This window comes from Lissotriton vulgaris, chromosome 2_2, assembly GCF_964263255.1.
Source record: "Lissotriton vulgaris chromosome 2_2, aLisVul1.2, whole genome shotgun sequence".
NCBI lineage: Eukaryota > Metazoa > Chordata > Amphibia > Caudata > Salamandridae > Lissotriton > Lissotriton vulgaris.
The window spans coordinates 312903373-312923425 of NC_141688.1; the positions used below are offsets into that span (position 1 = coordinate 312903373).

At 50.0% G+C, this 20053-nt stretch overlaps 1 protein-coding gene across 2 annotated transcripts in view; it reads right to left on the minus strand.

The window, feature by feature from the left end:
- The window catches only part of LARGE2 (LARGE xylosyl- and glucuronyltransferase 2), a 196764-nt gene that overhangs the window by 77020 nt on the left and 99691 nt on the right, over positions 1–20053 (minus strand). For both annotated transcript variants that reach the window (XR_015309191.1, XM_086959654.1), the window contains exons 3-4: positions 4430–4695; positions 1858–1940 (exon numbers count right to left, since the gene is read on the minus strand). Coding sequence is in view for 1 of the 2 variants with exons in the window: in XM_086959654.1 (XP_086815780.1) it covers positions 1858–1940; positions 4430–4695 (349 nt within the window). In the remaining variant the exon portion in view is untranslated. The remainder of the gene's footprint in view (positions 1–1857; positions 1941–4429; positions 4696–20053) is intronic.

The window sequence follows — 20053 nt, forward strand, 5'->3', positions numbered from 1 at the left end:
TTGAAATATCTAGTAGCCCAACAAGAGCAGTTCAATCCAAAGTCCACCAGGAGGGCCAGCGAGAGCTGCTCAATCCGAAGTCCACCAGGAGGGCCAACGAGAGCAGTTCAATCCGAAGTCCACCTGGAGGGCCAACGAGAGCAGTTCAATCCGAAGTCCACCTGGAGGGCCAACGGGAGCAGTTCAATCCGAAGTCCACCAGGAGGGCCAACGAGAGCAGTTCAATTCAAAGTCCACCAGGAGGGCCAACGAGAGCTGCTCAATCCGAAGTCCACCTGGAGGGCCAACGAGAGCTGCTCAATCCGAAGTCCACCTGGAGGGCCAACGAGAGCTGTTCAATCCAAAGTCCACCTGGAGGGCCAACGAGAGCTGTTCAATCCAAAGTCCACCAGGAGGGCCAACGACAGCAGTTCAATCCAAAGTCCACCTGGAGGGCCAACGAGAGCAGTTCAATCCAAAGTCCACCTGGAGGGCCAACGAGAGCAGTTCAATCCAAAGTCCACCTGGAGGGCCAACGAGAGCAGTTCAATCCAAAGTCCACCTGGAGGGCCAACGAGAGCAGTTCAATCCAAAGTCCACCTGGAGGGCCAACGAGAGCTGTTCAATCCAAAGTCCACCTGGAGGGCCAACGAGAGCTGTTCAATCCAAAGTCCACCTGGAGGGCCAACGAGAGCTGTTCAATCCAAAGTCCACCTGGAGGGCCAACGAGAGCAGTTCAATCCAAAGTCCACCTGGAGGGCCAACGAGAGCAGTTCAATCCAAAGTCCACCTGGAGGGCCAACGAGAGCTGTTCAATCCAAAGTCCACCTGGAGGGCCAACGAGAGCAGTTCAATCCAAAGTCCACCTGGAGGGCCAACGCGAGCTGTTCAATCCAAAGTCCACCTGGAGGGCCAACGAGAGCAGTTCAATCCGAAGTCCACCTGAAGGGCCAACGAGAGCAGTTCAATCCAAAGTTCACCTGAAGGGCCAACGAGAGCAGTTCAATCCACAGTCCACCTGGAGGGTCAACGAGAGCAGTTCAATCCGAAGTCCACCTGGAGGGCCAACGAGAGCTGTTCAATCCAAAGTCCACCTGGAGGGCCAACAAGAGCAGTTCAATCCAAAGTCCACCTGGAAGGCCAACGAGAGCTGTTCAATCCAAAGTCCACCTGGAGGGCCAACGAGAGCAGTTCAATCCAAAGTCCACCTGGAGGGCCAACGAGAGCTGTTCATCCAAAGTCCACCTGGAGGGCCAACGAGAGCAGTTCAATCCAAAGTCCACCTGAAGGGCCAACGAGAGCAGTTCAATCCAAAGTCCACCTGGAGGGTCAACGAGAGCAGTTCAATCCGAAGTCCACCTGGAGGGCCAACGAGAGCAGTTCCATACCACAGACTCTCGGAAGGTGCATCGGGAGGCGTCCACTCTACTCCACAGACCAGCTCCACCCGAGCTATCCACTCCACAGATCCTCTGCAGGGCGAACGAGAGCTGTAAGCTCTACGGACCATCTAGAGGCCCAGTTGGAGCCACTCGCTCCATGAACCGCCTGAAGGTCCACTAGAAGCAGTCCGTTCTACAAACCACCAGAAGGTTCAATCAAGGCCATCAACTGAAGGCAACACCAAAAGTTTATTTTATTACAAAAAAAACTAATAAAGCTTCTTGTACAAAAAAAAACGTTTCGAAAATGAACACACACCGCTAACACCGTTGTGTTACCTTGTCTGTGCAGAGACAGGCAGGGACGCAAGCACACACCCTATTGCAGCCCATACTCTTCCATTCCTGTCATGCATCACACAGGTCACCCCAAAAATGATCTCCACCCTTCCACAAAACAAAGGCAGAGTGACTGATTCTGCAAAGATCTCCTTACCTGTGAAAGAGGATGGATTTCACAAGTGTGACTACGTCCCGGCTGGTGTTGTGTCCCGCACAAACAATTGCCACATGGATAAGCTGTAGGAGAAAAAAACAGAACAAACTACACAGGGTGTCCACAGTAACGTCAACAAATGTGATGTCAAAATGCAAGGTGGGCCTTTAGGTGTTGGCAGAGTGGCCGAGGGAGCACATGCATGTTCAAGATGAAGCTATAGGGTCCAAAAACAGCCACCGCTGGACTGATCTGCAATCTTTGGTTTGCTTGCACCTACAGTAGAAATGGGACTGACTGGTGGGTCTGACTGGTGGGCCTGCAGTCCTCATGTGCAGCTTTCTACAACAGTGGTACTCGACAGCAACTGGTGTGTAGAACGTAGGGTTCATAGAGGACAACTAGGAGTGACCAGCAGTGGCGCTTCCCTGGTTTCAAGCGCCATGAAGGAAGCAGAAGGGACAGAAAGTAATACAAAGATCTCAGAGCACTGCTGATCTTCTGCAATTATCTCACACTGGCCTCTCAACAGCAGATACAACACAGCAGAGGCGCTAGCAGTGTTGTCAGGTGGTCAACAGTATGATGTCATTGAGGGTCACAGTGTGATGTCGCTTCTGCTTCCCATGTCTGGACATGTACTACCATGGCAAAGATGCAAAGTTACGCAGCTCTTGGAGGGACAGAGAGTATGCAAGGTGAGAGTCCTTGGGGCTACAAGTGGGAAATGTGGCTTCTTTAGCGGTCTCCAGAGATAAGGAATCATACAATGTGCCATTCATTGTTTTTTTAGTTTTTTAGTTTTATATAGCACGAACTTGAACCGAATCAGGTGTCAGAGCGCTTTACATAGCACCGGTTTCATTACATGAGGACTCATTAATTTTTGTTAGGCACGGGGAGATTGAGTGATTTGCCCAGAATCACAGGATGTTCAGCGTCATTGCAGAGACTCAAACCCAGTTCCCCAGATACAAGGTCGACCGCCCTAGCCATTAGGCCAACTACTCTCCCCATGATAGCATGTACGGCCAAACCGGTCCTCGAGACGGTAGTTCTTGGGTCTGCCGTAGGTTGGTGGGGAGGGTGTTCCAGGTCTTGGCGGCGAGGTGGGAGAAGGATCTGCCGCCTGCGGTCGTTTTTCAGATGCGGGGGACAGTGGCGAGGGAGAGGCTGGCGGAATGGACTGGCGGGTGGGGGGAGTAGAAGTTGAGTCGTCTGTTGAGGTATGCTGGGCCGGTCTTGTGGAGTGCTTTGTGTGCGTGGATGAGGGGTTTGAAGGTGATCCTCTTGTTGACGGGGAGCCAGTGCAGGTCTCTCAGGTGGGGTGTGATGTGGCTGCGGCGAGGGATGTTGAGGAACAGTCGTGCCGAGGCGTTCTGGATGCGTTGCAATCGTCTCAGAAGCTTGGCCGACATTCCTGCGTAGAGGGCCTTTCCGTAGTCCAGCCGGCTGGTGACAAGGGCCTGAGTGACTGTTCTTCTCGTCTCAGTGGGGATCCACTAGAAGATCCTGCGGAGCATTCGGAGGGTGTTGAAGCAGGATGAGGAGACGGCGTTGACCTGGTTAGTCATGGAGAGGCTGGAATCGAGGATGACCCCCAGGTTGCGTGCGTAGTCGGTGGGTGTCGGGGCTGTTCCTAGGGTTGTCGGCCACCAGGAGTCGTCACAGGCAGAAGGGGTGGAGCAGAGGATGAGGACCTCCGTCTTGTCTGAGTTCAACTTCAGCCAGCTGTTTCTCATCCATTCGGCGACGGCCTTCATTCCTTCGTGGAGGTTGGTTTTGGCGGTGTGAGGGTCTTTGGTGAGGGAGATGATCAGCTGGGTGTCTTCGGCGTAGGAGATGATGTTGAGGTCGTGCTATCGGCGACGTGGGCGAGGGGTACCATATAGATGTTGAACAGCGTCAGGCTGAGGGAGGGTATAAGCCACTTTTACACTCCAAATAGTTCGTCACAAAGGAGACAACACAGAGCAGGTTGCATCAGCACTGGGCACAGCAAGGAACATTAAGCTGGCCAGGCACACAAAAACGTACTCTGGCACACAACATAAGATACAATGCGCAGTACATGAATGCATACTATCCTGCACAAGCCGGTAAAACCATAGAGATCAGTCCACAATCAAGGGTCACACGTGGCCTGCCCCACAACAGACACAAAACAAAACATACCCAATATTATGTGGACCGGACATTGACCGTAAAGAAGTATGAATGTACTATACAAACTTCACGCACACTTTGATAGTAGGGTAGGTTGTAAGGCGAGCAGAGGCAAATATAACTGCACTTTTAGTTTTTTCATACACACGCTCGAAAATACTTAAACACACCACTGCTCTCTGTCCTCCTAACAACCCGGTCCTCACAAAGATAGAGCTTGTCTGGTTCTGTCAGGGTTTACCCACGCTATGAGGACCCGGTTCAGCTTGTGCACTTTCGTCCGTGCCAGCTAGAAGGGCAGATGGGAGGGCAGCGAGAGTCTGGGCCCTCAGCTGGGGGGCTCTACAGATAGTGGGCCTATAAAAAGCACGCTATTTTCTCCAGCAACAGAAGCAGCTCTGCTCACCTCACACTTCTCCACTGGCCGGTGTTTCACACACTCGCTCCGGTTCCGCCTCCTCTGTTCGGGCCCGTCTCCATCCTCGGCGGATGCTGGCCAAGGCTGGCTCACGGAGCCCCCATCAGCACCAGGGCCTTGCACCTGACCCAGCTGCACACGAAGCCTCTGGTTCTCTTCCTCCACGGTCCGCAGTCTTTCCTTCAGAGTTTCCTGCTGCAGGAGAGGTGGCGGCTGGTCCCGGAAGCAGGGAGGCACAAGGAAAGAACTGCCACCTACAGGGATGTGAAAGATTATATGAGGTCAGAGAATGGAAAGAGAAATGTATGGACAGCCATCAAGCAATGCATCCAACTTCAGACCAGGGACCGGATTATACCAAGTGCACCGGGGGCGCAACATCCAGAGCACTCCTTCCTCAATCCACACCACCACACCAAGAGAACTCCTTCCTCAATCCACACCACCACCACCACATCCAGAGCACTCCTTCCTCAATCCACACCACCACACCAAGAGAACTCCTTCCTCAATCCACACCACCACCACCACATCCAGAGCACTCCTTCCTCAATCCACACCACCACACCAAGAGAACTCCTTCCTCAATCCACACCACCACATCCAGAGCACTCCTTTCTCAATCTACACCACCACCTCCAGAGCACTCCTGCCTCAATCCATACCACCACCACCAGCACCTCCACAGTCCTCCTCCCTCAATCCCCACCACCACCTCCACAGTCCTTCTCCCTCAATCCACACCACCACATCCAGAGCACTCCTTCCTCAATCCACACCACCACCACATCCAGAGCACTCCTTCCTCAATCCACACCACCACCACATCCAGAGCCTCCTTCCTCAATCCACACCACCACATCCAGAGCACCACATCCAGAGCACTCCTCCCTCAATCCACACCACCACCTCCACAGTCCTCCTCCCTCAATCCACACCACCACCTCCACAGTCCTTCTCCCTCAATCCACACCACCACATCCAGAGCCTCCTTCCTCAATCCACACCACCACATAGAGAGCACTCCTCCCTCAATCCACACCACCACCTCCACAGTCCTCCTCCCACAATCCACACCACCACATCTAGAGCACTCCTTCCTCAATCCACACCACCACCACATCCAAAGCACTCCTCCCTCAATCCACACCACCACATCCAGAGCCTCCTTCCTCAATCCACACCACCACATCCACAGTCCTCCTACCTCAATCCACACCACCACACCCAGAGCACTCCTTCCTCAATCCACTCCACTACCACAGCACTCCTCCCTCAATCCACACCACCACATCCAGAGCCTCCTTCCTCAATCCACACCACCACATCCAGAGCACTCTTCCCTCAATCCACACCACCACCTCCACAGTCCTCCTCCCTCAATCCACACCACCACATCCAGAGCACTCCTCCCTCAATCCACACCACATCTAGAGCTCTCCTTCCTCAATCCACACCACCACCTCCACAGTCCTTCTCGCTCAATCCACACCACCACCACATCCAGAGCACTACTTCCTCAATCCACAACACCACCACATCCAGAGCACTCCTCCCTCAATCCACACCACCACATCCAGAGCCTCCTTCCTCAATCCACACCACCACATCCAGAGCACTCCTCCCTCAATCCACACCACCACCTCCCCAGTCCTTCTCCCTCAATCCACACCACCACATCCAGAGCACTCAGGTGTGGCTGACGGACAGGCTGAATGATTTAGCCCCTGCGATGGCCCCTCGGGTAACACCAAAGCGGGTCTCTGCTCCGTGGTTCACGGAAGCACTGTCTGCCTCGCGTCGCCAGTGCAAGGTGGCTGAGAGGGCCCGGCGCTCACAGTACGACCCGGCGGTCAGACTTGCATACAGGACTGCGATCAAAGTATATCATCGCGATATCCTCCGTGAGAAAAAGGGTTACTTGGCTAGGCGGATAGAGGCAGCCTCCAATTCATGTAAGGAGATCTTTACTATTGTGAGGGAGTTTACGGTCCCTAGATCTAATCTATCTCAAACCGCTCCCTCTGAGTCGTGGGTTTGTGATCTTGCCAAGTTTTTTACAGATAAGATTAAATTGATTCAGGACTCCTTTCCTGAGAGGTTGGTTGAAGTTCGCCCCAGTAGTGGGGACGGGTCCGTTCCATCGCCCACCCTGTATTCTGTCTTGGCTGTTTATCCGCCTATCCCTCCCTCTGCGTCATTGGCACTTTTGGCCAACCTTAAATCGGGGTCGCCGTTAGACCCCTGCCCGGCCAAATTCCTGGCGAAGATGGCGGTTGTGGTAAACCCGTTGGTTAACCCACTTTTGAACCTCTCCTTGAGGGAGGGGGTGGTCCCGCAGACTTGGAAGCGGGCGATGGTGATCCCCCTCCTTAAAAAGCCTGGCCTAGATCCTGAGGTGTTGGCCAACTATAGGCCTATCTCTCTCCTTCCGGCGCTGGCCAAAATCACGGAGAAGCACGTGCATAGCGTGCGCTCTGTTTTTTTAGAAACCAATGACCTGCTGCACTCCACTCAATCTGGCTTCCGCCCCAATTTAATCACCGAGACGGCGCTTTTGGAGGTGTCTGAGGCCATCAAGGAGGCTCTGGATTCAGGAGGCAAAGCCATGCTTGTCATGCTTGATCTGTCGGCGGCCTTCGACACCGTCCCCCATGAGGGGCTCCTCGCCAGACTTTATGACATCGGTCTGAGGGGGACGGTGTTCAGCTGGTTTTCATCTTTCTTAGCTGGCCGTCGACAAACGGTCTGGACCTCTCCTGGCTCTGCTGAGATGCCGCCGTTGGGAGTCGGAGTTCCGCAGGGTTCTGTGTTGAGCCCGACTCTTTTTAACATCTTTATGACCCCCTTGGCGGCACTGGTGGAGTCTTTTGGGGCCCAGATCGTCTCTTATGCTGACGATACCCAGCTCCTCTTTACGTGCAAGAAAGGTGAGGACTTCGAAGGAGAGAGTATTCGGGAGTGTCTTGGAGCTGTTTTTAATTGGTTCCAGCAGAACAGCCTCAAATGTAACTCTGAAAAGTCGGAGGTGCTGTTTTTTGGCTGTATTTCAGACCCTGATTGGCAGACATGGTGGCCGACTAATATGTTCCCCCCAGCACATGCGTCCCAGCTGGCAAAAAATCTGGGAATTAAGATCGATAATGGTCTGATGTTGAGATCTCAGATCCTGGGTCTTACGGGCACATGTTTCGGCATTCTCAAGATGCTCCGGAAGTTTCTTCCTTTGCTCACAGAAGAGCACAGGAGGATCACGGTGCCAGCCTTAATTGGCTCCAGATTGGACTATTCCAACGTCCTTTATCTGGGCCTTCCGGAATATCTTGTACAGCGGTTGCAGGTGGTGCAGAATTCTGCTGCACGCGCCATTTTTGGCCTTCATAGGCGAGCCAGAGTGTCCGGCCTTTTGCAGTCGCTTCATTGGCTGCCTATCCGGAAGCGGATAGTTTTTAAGGCTTTGACTCTGGCTCATAAGGCGCTCTTTGGTTCGGGAGCAAAATATCTTCAGCGTAGGCTTGTTTTTTACCGCCCGGCCCGATCTATGCGATCTGAATCCCTGTTTCTTTCGCTGGTTCCCCGAGTATAGAGGGCCCGTATCGGGGGCACTCCTTTAGACTGAGGGCACCACAGCTCTGGAACTCTCTGCCATTGGCCTTACGCTGTACCTCTAATTTGCTGTCTTTCAGGAAGGGCCTTAAAACCTGGCTTTTTACCCTCTAGTAAGTCTCCTTTCTGTTAATGGATGTTTTTATCTGTGTTATGTTTTTCTTCTTATGAGCTGCCAATAAAAGCGCCGGGACACTCCAACGGAGTAGCCGTGCGCTATAGAAATAAAAATTAACATAACATAACATAACAAAACTCCTTCCTCAATCCACACCACCACATCCAGAGCACTCCTCCCTCAATTCACACCACCACATCCAGAGCTCTCCTTCCTCATTCCACACCACCACCTCCACAGTCCTCCTCCCTCAATCCACACCACCACATCCAGAGCCTCCTTCCTCAATCCACACCACCACATCCAGAGCACTCCTCCCTCAATCCACACCACCACCTCCACAGTCCTCCTCCCTCAATCCACACCACCACATCCAGAGCACTTCTTCCTCAATCCACACCACCACCACATCCAGAGCACTCCTCCCTCAATCCACACCACCACCTCCACAGTCCTCCTCCCTCAATCCACACCACCACATCCAGAGCACTTCTTCCTCAATCCACACCACCACCACATCCAGAGCACTCCTCCCTCATTCCACACCACCACCACCACAGTCCTTCTCCCTCAATCCACACCACCACATCCAGAGCCTCCTTCCTCAATCCACACCACCACATCCAGAGCACTCCTCCCTCAATCCACACCACCACCTCCACAGTCCTCCTCCCTCAATCCACACCACCACATCCAGAGCACTCCTCCCTCAATCCACACCACCACCTCCACAGTCCTCCTCCCTCAATCCACACCACCACATCCAGAGCACTTCTTCCTCAATCCACACCACCACCACATCCAGAGCACTCCTCCCTCAATCCACACCACCACCGTCCTTCTCCCTCAATCCAAACCACCACATCCAGAGCCTCATTCATCAATCCACACCACCACACCCAGAGCACTCCTCCCACAATCCACACCACCACATCTAGAGCTCTCCTTCCTCAATCCACACCACCACAACCAGAGCACTCCTTCCTCAATCCACACCACCACATCCAGAGCACTCCTTCCTCAATCCACACCACCACCTCCCCAGTCCTTCTCCCTCAATCCACACCACCACATCCAGAGAACTCTTTCAAAGCCTTCGTTCCCACTGCCTCATCCCCTCCTTTCATTATGGCCCTTCTTTCCCATCTCTCCTGGCTCACCACCCTCGAATGCGCCTCTTTTGAGATGACCTTCTCACAGTGGAACAGGCTAAACACAATCAACAAAACCGAAATATCGAGGGACATGGAGAGAGAGAAACTGAAAGCGATGAGTTTTTGTTTTAGGGCTTAGGGTTGGTGTGGATTTAGGGTTTAGGGCTTAGGGTAGGTGTAGTTTTAGGGTTCAGGGCTTAGAGGTGGTGGGTTTAAATGTTTAGGGCTTAGGGTTGTGTGTTAGTTTTAACTATATATGGAGTGGGCTTGGTTTGGAGTTGGTGAGAGCAATAAAGAGAGGAGATCATTTAAGAAGCTCATCTTGAGATTAATGAGGGGAACTGTGAAGTATGAGGAACCGAAAGGTGCAACCTCTACTCTCTCATACCTCCAACATCTCCTCAAGCACCTGTACCTATAGGAGATGCTGGAGTTAAAGAAGAAGAGGGAGGGAGAGAGAGAGGGAAAAGGGAGAGAGAGGGAAAAAGGGAGAGACAGATGGAAAAGGAGAGAGAGACAGAGTGAGAGACAGAAAAAGAGAGAGGGGGCAGAGATAGAGAAGGACAGGAAAGAGAAAAGGAGAGGGAGCAAGAGAGAAAGAGAGAGAAAGAAAGGTGGAGAGAGAGGGGGAGAGAGAGAGAGAGAGAGAGGTCAAAAATAGTAAAATATTGCAGCCATGTCTTGTTTGATAACCGCACACTCTCTCCCAACCCCCAACATTTGGAAGACAACCCCTCACTGGAGAGAGGAAACAGCCGCATCACAAGTAATGTGAGGGAAGGAGGCATGTGCCTGAACCACCATGAGAAACCACCAGCTCTCGACCCCCCCTTTCCATGACTCAGCGATCTGCTTATACAGCTCTGGTTTACCAAGGTCGCTTCACATAAGCAGTAAAGAGTTTCTAAGATGAAAGAGGGAAAGAACAGAAATGTTTATAAAAAAGCTCTGATAACTGGCCGGGTCACTCCTGCGCTTTGCCCACTGCCGCCGTCAGCGACATAGAAGTGTCAGAGTCTTGTGTTTCTTCCACCCGGATCGATGTTACACCACCATGGCTCACACCGAGACATGTCTTCTGTACTGGACAGCAGCACATAGTCTACACCATGACGAAAGCCACGGATACATGCAAGACCACCATCAACTGCAGCTCATGCCACTGGACTTCGGGTGAGTCTCCTCAACCAGTTCTAGTGCCCACCGGCACTGGCCTACCTCCAGGAGCTAAGGTCAGGTCATGCCGGGACTATGACATTTGAAAAACTCTTTCAGCGCCTTCTGCGCTTCCAGTCTGTACCAATGGAAGGAGAGAGTTTTCATTGCAGAGATTGGAGGAGAGTAGGGTCTGCAATCCTATGGTCACCCCAGATTTTTGGTATTTGCTTCACTGGTTTACGCTTTTCCCTGGCTGTGGGCCTGCTAATCAGACCCACAGCCTAGCTGTTCTCTCTAAATTGACACACATGAACTTTAGGTGCATTTACCAATTGTCTTATAAGTCCTTCTACAGTGTACCATAGGTACCCAAGGCATAAGTGCACCCAAGGCCTACCAGGGGCTGCAGCATGTATTATGCCACCCCTGGCTGGCCATCTAAAAAGACACAACTGGCTGGCAACACAGCTGGGGCAAGGTGGTGTAATCACCCTTTGTTGTAGATATAGTATACCTATATCTAACCCAAAATGGACACATATATTCCTATAAGTCACTCCTATGGCAGGCCTTACCAATCCTGAAGGCAGAGTTCTTGGAAATATGTGAGATGGTGCTCTAGCATGAGCTGAGCCTGTCTGCAGCTTGCGGAACCATGTCCTTTAGCTGTTTCCATGATAGTGCCATACCATATACTCTTAAGTGCATTATAATCCTCGCGGTTATTGCTAACTTTGGTTTGGCATTATCAAAACATGTCGAGTAAGGTGTCATACGATTTGGAATACTAGAGGGACACAATATGTACAGAACTAGAACCCCGGTTAAAGTTTACCAGAGCCTCAGCATCACAAAATGGGTGTTGCTGCCACAGACACAAGTCTGACCTCCTGCTGCTGGGAGTCCTTCCAGCAAGGGAGGCCTGGACAAAGGGTTTCCTGCCTGGGGAGGTGCCAGCACCACCCCAGACAGGACTTTGTGTATCCAGATAGGCAGGGCTGAAAGGAATGAGACATGCCTGGGGCACACAAGGTGTCCCTGTGCATACCCCGGTTCAAACCAGTTGCTGGGGCCGGCCATCTTGAAGAAACTGCACTACACTTCCAGCACGACCGCTGAGGCACCCTCGAGTGAGTGCTTTGGGGATTGAGAAGCCCCAGTCCCGAGCAGCTCCTGCACCGAAGACCAGCCCTCCAGCATCCACGAGATCTGCGTGGGGCCCTTCTGTTTGTTTGCTACTCAACGCGTTGTCTGGTCACTTGCCGGCTGGCTAGTGGCCTCTTAGACGACGAAATCTTGAAACTACGCCACTGGTCTGGTTGCTCCAGACTGGCCCTTGCTTCCCTGCAAAGGAGAAGTACCCCGGACCCTCCTGGTCCGCACCAGACGCCATCTTTACTTGCCGCGTGGGTTGCCCATGCCAAGGCCTGTTGACCCCGACCCTGGAACCGACACCGCCGACAGCGAGAGCCTGCGTGGGACAGCTCGTGCCTCCATCATGGTTCACGTGGCTGCAGAGTCAAGCGTCACCTCTTCACCTGATCGCGACAACATCATCTGGTTCCTTCCTGGTTCCACTCCAGTCACTCGCTAGTGACTTTGAACACTGTCCCCTCTGCTTTCAGGTTTCCATCTTCTTCGATCCGCCCTTGGATCACTCCGGACATCTTCCTCCTGGTCGCCTGCAGCATCTTTTCTCCAAGGCTCCATTGACTTCAACGAGGAAACTCGACACTTTCACACCTATGCACCGCAGCCCGTGGGTGAGGTAACAAGAGCATTTCGGTGCTCATAGGTAGATGGACTCTCCTAGTGTCAAAGTATCCTGTAGTTTTGGTCTCAACCAGTCGGAACTGTCCTTACTTACCTATTTTGTAAATTGTTTGTGCCCATTGACTTTGCATTGAAATCCGCGTGTGTGTTCTAGCACTGCACACGTGTCCTGTGGGCCTCCTGCTCCTTACCTAAGACTAGGTTAGTGTAGCCCCAGCGATTCTACAGCCTCTGGGCATACTCATTTCTTCTATCGTTCTATTTAACCCATTTATTTAGTACATGGTTTGTCGTGCCCCTAGGGCACCATTGTAATTGTGCGACTTACGGTATTTTTCTGAAGAGTATTGTTATGTGCTTAGCCCTCAGATCTCATAAAGAGCTCAGAGGTGTTTGTTAGTAATAAATATATTGTTTATTTTCATAACTACCTGTGTGGTGTCCTTTCATCTGGTATTCAAGGGGTTATATGTGGTAAAACAGCTGGCTTCACATGCCAAAAGAGTTTAGCCTAAGACTGCTTTGTCCACGCTACCATTAGGATAGCTGGTCTATAAGGTTGACTTACAACCAATCACCATAAGGGTTGTTTGGACTGATACAAGGTGATCACTAGAACTAGTGAGCATCATATATCAGGCCAACTTCTCACAGAGACCTCACTTTTTTTTTTTTTACTTGTAAAGCGCAACTGTCACTCCGCGAGGAGTGTCCTGGCGCTGTCTAGATTGGAGGTGAGAGTAAGTCATGAAGAAACTAAATGAGAGAGACATAATTCGTCTGGGGCAATGAATACTTTATTTATTTATTTATTTTGAAAGTTTTATGTAGCGCGAACAAGATCTTTGCAGATATCAGAGCGCTTTACAGGACACGGGGGTGATAGGGTAATACAATGTAATAGTTGAGGTAGTTAGGTACAAGGTGCGTAGATACATAGGTAGGTAAAAATCATGAGGTAGATCATAGGTGAGGTAGTGTTGATACAAGGTGCATATTCAAGCAGTTGCGCCGATAATATAGAGTGTGCAAAGTCAGAAAGGTGCGTCAACAATATAAAAAATATACAAAGAGGGAGCGTATACAAACAATATACAACGAGGGAACGTATACAATCAAGTAAGTCGATAATACAAGTAATACAGATAGACCAAGGGGTCAGGCAGGTCTTACAGAGCAGATTCATGAGAGATACAGAGTAATAGATCATGTGTATTTAGCCATGAGGATCGCTTTAACTTCTTTCTTGAAAAGTTTGTTGGAGGAGATGAGCCTGGTTTCAGGAGGGAGTGAGTTCCAGATCCTAGGCGCCATTCCTGAAAAGGAGCGTTTATAGGTTTTTTCCTTCCGAAATCTTCGAGGCTTCAGCAGAAGATTGTTTGTGCTTCTAGTAGTTCTAGAGCCACCCGAGATTGTCAGCTTTTGAGTGAGGTAGGCGGGTGAGTTCATGTGTACAGCCTTGTGTGTCATGCAGGCGATTTTCAGATGTATTCTGGCTTCAAAAGGTAGCCAGTTCAGGGATTTAAAGTCAGGGGAAATATGCGAGTGTTTCTTTGAACCAGTGATGAGTCTCGCTGCAGCGTTAAGGGACGCTCTTAAGGGTGCCGTTGTAGTTAGGGGGAGCCCGCAGAGGGCAGTGCTACTGTATTCTATGTGCGGGATGACTATAGATTGTACTGCAGTTTGGAAGTCTTTGGCAGGAAGGAAGGGTTTAAGTTTTCTCAAGGTATTGATTTGGAAGTTCGCTCCTTTGGTTGCCTTGCTGATGTGCTGCTGCATGTTGAGATTGGCGTCAAGTGTTATGCCTAAAGATTTTGCAGAGTCTACGACGGTAGGTTGTACATTTAGAGCCGTTAGGTGCTTAAGCCATGTTTGGGCCGTAGAGATTTTTGCAGGAGGTGAGATCAGGAGGAACTCAGTCTTCAGCGCATTGAGTTTGAGGTGATTCTCAGCAAGCCAGGATTGGGTGTTTCTGATCGTGGTGTTCAGAAGCATGATGTCCTTGGGAGATTGTATTTTGAGATAAAGTTGGGTGTCGTCTGCATACTTGTGAAAGTGAACATTGGATGTCTGTAGCAAGGTAGTGAGAGGTTCCATAACTAGGTTGAACAGTGTTGGGGAGAGGGAGGATCCTTGAGGGACGCCTAGCGATACAGGTACCGGAGGGGACAATAGGTTATTACTTTTGAATCTTTGTGACCGGTTGTGTAGAAAGGAGGTGAACCACTTGAGAACAGTCCCAGAAATGCCCATTCTTGTGTTTAACAGATCGAGTAAGTTCTCATGTTTAACTGTATCGAATGCTGAGGAGAGATCCAGAAGGATGAGGAGGCAGGTATCGTTTTGGTCTAGGATTTGGAGGGCGTCGTCCACTATGTGAGTCATGGCAGTTTCGGTACTGTGCCCTGCTCGGAAGCCTGATTGATGCGCATTGAGGAGATCAAACTTGTCTATGTGTTTAGTCAGTTGTAGCTGTACGCATTTTTCCAACAGTTTAGCGAGGGTGGGAATATTTGTAATAGGGCGGTAATTGTTCAGATCAGTCGGGTCTGCTGTTGGTTTTTTTAGTAGCGGTGTGACTTGCCCGACTTTGAGGGCGTTCGGGATGGATCCTTGTTGAAGAGAGCTATTGATAATCTTAGTCCAGAGTGGGAGGAGCAAGGGGGTAAAGTCCTTTACAGCGTTAGCAGGAAGGGGGTCAATGAGGTGATTTGATGGTTTCAGGGTGCTGAGCAATCTGCCAATTTCTTCTTCGGAGAAGGTGCCAAAGGATGACCATGTAGCATTGTTCTTTGGTTCAGGCACTTTAGTGTGTTGGGGATTGGAGTAAAGGATTGCATCATTGAGGAGATCGCTTCTTATGTTGTCAGTTTTTTGGTTAAAGAAAGCAGAGAAGTCTTCACAGGTAGGCGTAACGCCCATGGTGCTGAGTGTCTGGGCTTGTTCTTTGGATTGTGTTCTGATTATCTCAAACAGTTTTCTTGGGCGGTTTTTTGCTTGGGCGAGCTGGAGGCTGAAGAAATCTCTTTTTGAGCGTTTTATTTTCCTGAAGTAGGCGTTTCTCTGTTTCTTCAGTCTTTTTACCCAAGTCCTCAGGGCCTTCCTAAATAGAATTTCTTATTTAAGAAGCCTTAAGCGAGATGGCAATGAGTTCCATGCTCTACTCCCAAGGAAGGCTACTCTTTTTCCTCCTTTCAATTTGTATCTGAAGGTGGAGGGTTTAAGCAGGTTCACTGACGATGACCTAAGCGGCCTGGAGGTGGTGTATGGGACAAATCGTGCTGCAAGATATTTAGGCCCCACGTTAAGCCTGGATCTATAGGTGATCAGGAGAATTTTAAAAAGGATTCTCTTGTGTAGCGGGAGCCAGTGCAGGCTTTTTAATGCTGCCGCTGTTGAGGATATACGTGGGAGTTTAAGCACAAGCCGTGCCGCCGCGTGTTGCACCGCCTGTCACTTTTTGAGAATAGCTGTATTAGCTCCCGCGAGAAGGCCATTACAATAGTCTACACGCGAGAGAATCAGGGCCACTGCCGCTGATTTCTTGCAGCTAGTGGGAGAAAATTAAAAAAAAATAAGATTATCAGACTAAAGCAAGTCCCTGCCACAGCTGTGGCGTGTGGGACAAAGAGAGAGTGTTGCATCAAATTTTACTCCCAGATTCTTTGCTACATTCACCACATCTGGCGGAGGAGTGGTTCCCTCGGGCAACCATTTACATGGCTGGAATATTACATCTTTTTCTATTGGGAGGATTTCTGTTTTGTCAGTGTTGCATTTAAGGTGGTTATTACTCATCCACTGGAGGACTGCGGATAGGCAACCTTTAAAATTACCCAACAGTAAATGGCTCCTGACTGCCAACGCTCACTGTAGGGCCCACAGCGGAGTCCAGACGGGTGAGGGATACGGAGTGAGAGCATCAGTGGTCCTCTGGTCGCGTGCGCACAGCGCCCGTCTGATAAGCCATGAAGTGGCGTGGCAATAGTCCATCTCCAATCCTTTCTGCAAAGGTGGGATGAGAAGGTCCCCCAACAGCCTAAGCTAGAGCTCCACCTACACTAGGAAACACAGCATCACCAGGCAGGCGGCATTCACTGTCCCAGGATAGACTTCTTTCAGGGAGGTGGAGCACACACACCGGCCATTGCCAGGCACACGGATTTAAGTATCACCAATTCCTGTTCTGCATCTAGAATCTACAGCATGGAAATCCTGTAGGACCTCGACAGATGGGAAGATACCCAAAGGTATTTCGCTATTGAATTGAATTACACATTCCTAAAGCGCACAGCTACTTATAAAGAGTGTCCCGGCGCTACTCGGCTCGGTATGCCCAAAAAAGAGAGAACCGGGATAGAACCAATTGTTTGTTGCTAACATCTGAATAAAAATGTAAATTCCCTTTCAAATTTTGCTCTTCGGAATGCAAATAAGGGAATCTGGGAGATTATTCCACAGATTCGCCGATAGGTAGCACCTCCCTTCTGCGGTTTCAAAAAATGCAGGGAGACAAAACCAGCTGAGTTCGACCGCAGCAGTCTCCCCGGGCAGACAGCCTTAATGCGCTACCAAGGTTCCCTATTGTATAAGGCTTGATGCGTTAGGGTTTAAGCTTTATACCTCATTCGCTGCTGAAGTGGCAGCCAGTGAAGCTTCGCTCTATACACTGATCCCGACAAGCATTTAGGAATTTTGTATCATAAGCAGCCTGCCACATTCTGCATAACCTGTAGCCGCTGGATCAGATATTCCGGGTGACTGAGATACAGGACATTAGCATAGTCCAACCCGGATAAATCAGTGCTTTAACCACTGTGATTTGTGCCTCACGAGGGAGCAGATAAAGTTCCTCAGCATGTGAAAGATCCAGAAACAGGATTTCACCACCGCTGACACCTGTGCACTGAATGCAAGCTGGGTGCCACTGCAGTTGTTGGGGGCGGAAGAGGAACAATTTCAGGCCAGGCCCAACCCATCCAGGACACGGGTCACGTCTGAATAATAAGACCTCAGTCTTATCTCTTGACCCTCAGCCAGTCACACAATGCCCCATACAGTTAACAAAGGCAAGCCTGCCCCTCTCAGGCTCCCCATCATATGTGAGCAGGAGTCGGGTATCATCCGGATACGATATGTTCTTGATACTATAGGATTCCACCAAACTAGCCAAGGGAGACATGTAAATATTAAAGAGTGTAGGGCTAAGGGAGAAGCCTTGCGGCACCCCCCATTTCAACTCTTCAGCTCCTGGGGCATATGGTTTCATCCAAACCACCTGCTTGCGGCACTCGAGGAGGGAACCCAACCAACTCAGCGTAGAGCCAACTACTCCCCGCTGTTTTAACCTGCACAGCAGGATGTGATGGTCCACAGCATCAAAAGCTGCTGACAGGTCCAACAGCACCAGAGCCATGTTGCGGCCAGAGTTCAGATTGAACTTAATGAGCGCACACACCTCCAACAGTACGGTCTCGGCTCTGAACCCTGACAGCGAGGGGGTGAAGCAAGTTATTTTCCGCTAAGAAGGTAGTAAGTTGTCGGTTTACCACCTTCTCCAACACCTTAGAAGCTGCTGTCGGGAGACTGGGGTTTCTTGAAGGATACGCTGAGCTCGAGCATTAGCGAGGTATGCCATATAAACAAAAAGGGTTCTGTATGGGTGTGAAGATTAAAACCCACAGAGAAAATTAAAACATTGGGTTGACAGCACTCTGCCTACCCTTCTCACAACCATTGTGGTAAGTAAGCACAAGTTACTAACCATCGATACGTGTGCACTCCAAGTCATGCTTCACCGTTCCTCCTGACTGCTGGCTAGAAGGTAACCTTCGTTAACGCCTTTTGTGGTAGAGACTTTACTGAACCTTAGTTCCCTTTTTTCTAACTGACATGCTGACTACAGGACGCATTCCTGGACACTTCTCCAATTCAGGATACAGCTAATACCGTTTTAAAGTACAACACATTGCTTATACATGTAGGATACCTCTCTACTACAAGTTTCACCATTATGCCATAGGACTGTATTTAAATCATTCTTGAACCAGCTACTGAGGATATAGCTCAATCCTTAACCTATTGCCCTGAAGAAGCCCATGCTTGGGCGAAACGTATTGGCTGGTTTTATCAATCGCATATCAAGCACATCTGAGAATAAAAGACCAGAAATGATCTGCTGACACTATTTATTGATGTGCTTTTCTGTACTAATTGTTTGTATTTATATATTGCCTCATCCAACCAGCTCACGAACCTCCATTCCCTTACCTGACAATATTTCCCAGGCATCAGACTGGATCTGGGAATCTTGAGCAGTACCTCTGCAGGCCGGTAGGCGATGCCGCCTGCTCGGTTGGACGTCGACTGCGCCGGATGACGCATACACAGTGCCTATACACTCATCACCCTGGCGTGCTGATGTCATTTTCTTTTATCACACAATCCTTGCTAACAGACAAAGAGCCTTGTCAGAATGGTTGTGACCAGTGTGCCGAAGAGGAGGATAGATCTGGAACACCCACTGGTCTGCGGTGACTATCTGCCATTAATTAATTTCATCTGGTTTGTGTCTTTCCGCTGCCAGCAGTGTGATTCAGGGTACTTTTTATTACAGTTTTCTGTCCTTCATTTATCCTTCCATGCTTCTCGTTTGGGTTGCTTTTAACTTCCATTCTACAGGTTTGTTTGTTGTTGAAGTAATTTAGTGCTGTGAAAGGAAGCGTTCGAAGCCAAAACAAACAAATGGCGCCGACTGTAAAAGCAGCACGTGTGGCCGCACGTGTTTGTAGGCCACACCTCTTCTCTGCGCGTACACAGCATGTTTAAAGCACACACAAGTCTGAAACCGGACTCCCACAGTATTTCCAGACAAGCTTCCAGTCGCAGGCTTCAGGCCAGGCTGACACCAAGTAACAACCATCTTGGACACACCTCTGCCTTCTCAAACACAGAGTATGAGGCTTTTTAAAGGGCCTCAGTTTTGGGCAGTGCTTCTCCTTAAAACCGGAGTCCTCGGTCTCATGTGTTCCACCTCTTCTCTGCACATACAAAGACTGTCTGTGTAATGAGCTTCAGTTTCGTGCAGCACAGCAGCGACTCCATTACTCAATACCTGTGCCAAGTATGTATTCCACTAAACGCGTTTCAGGTCCCACAAATCCATTTGCACTTAGGTGCAAGAGAACCAGCCTAAAGTCACACCCTTACGCTAACCCACTCCAATCTATCCCACTCCACTCCACTCCAATCTACCCCATTTCAATTCACCCTTTCCATCTGCATGCCACTACAATCTACCCCACTCCACTCTGCTCCACTTCTATCTACCCCATTCTGCTCAACCCTAACTACCGTTCTGCATCTAGAATCTACAGCATGGAAATCCTGTAGGACCTCGACAGATGGGAAGATACCCAAAGGTATTTCGCTATTGAATTGAATTACACATTCCTAAAGCGCACAGCTACTTATAAAAAGAGTGTCCCGGCGCTACTCGGCTCGGTATGCCCAAAAAAGAGAGAACCGGGATAGAACCAATTGTTTGTTGCTAACATCTGAATAAAAATGTAAATTCCCTTTCAAATTTTGCTTCTTCGGAATGCAAATAAGGGAATCTGGGAGATTATTCCACAGATTCGCCGATAGGTAGCACCTCCCTTCTGCGGTTTCAAAAAATGCAGGTAGACAAAACCAGCTGAGTTCGACCGCAGCAGTCTCCCCGGGCAGACAGCCTTAATGCGCTACCAAGGTTCCCTATTGTATAAGGCTTGATGCGTTAGGGTTTAAGCTTTATACCTCATT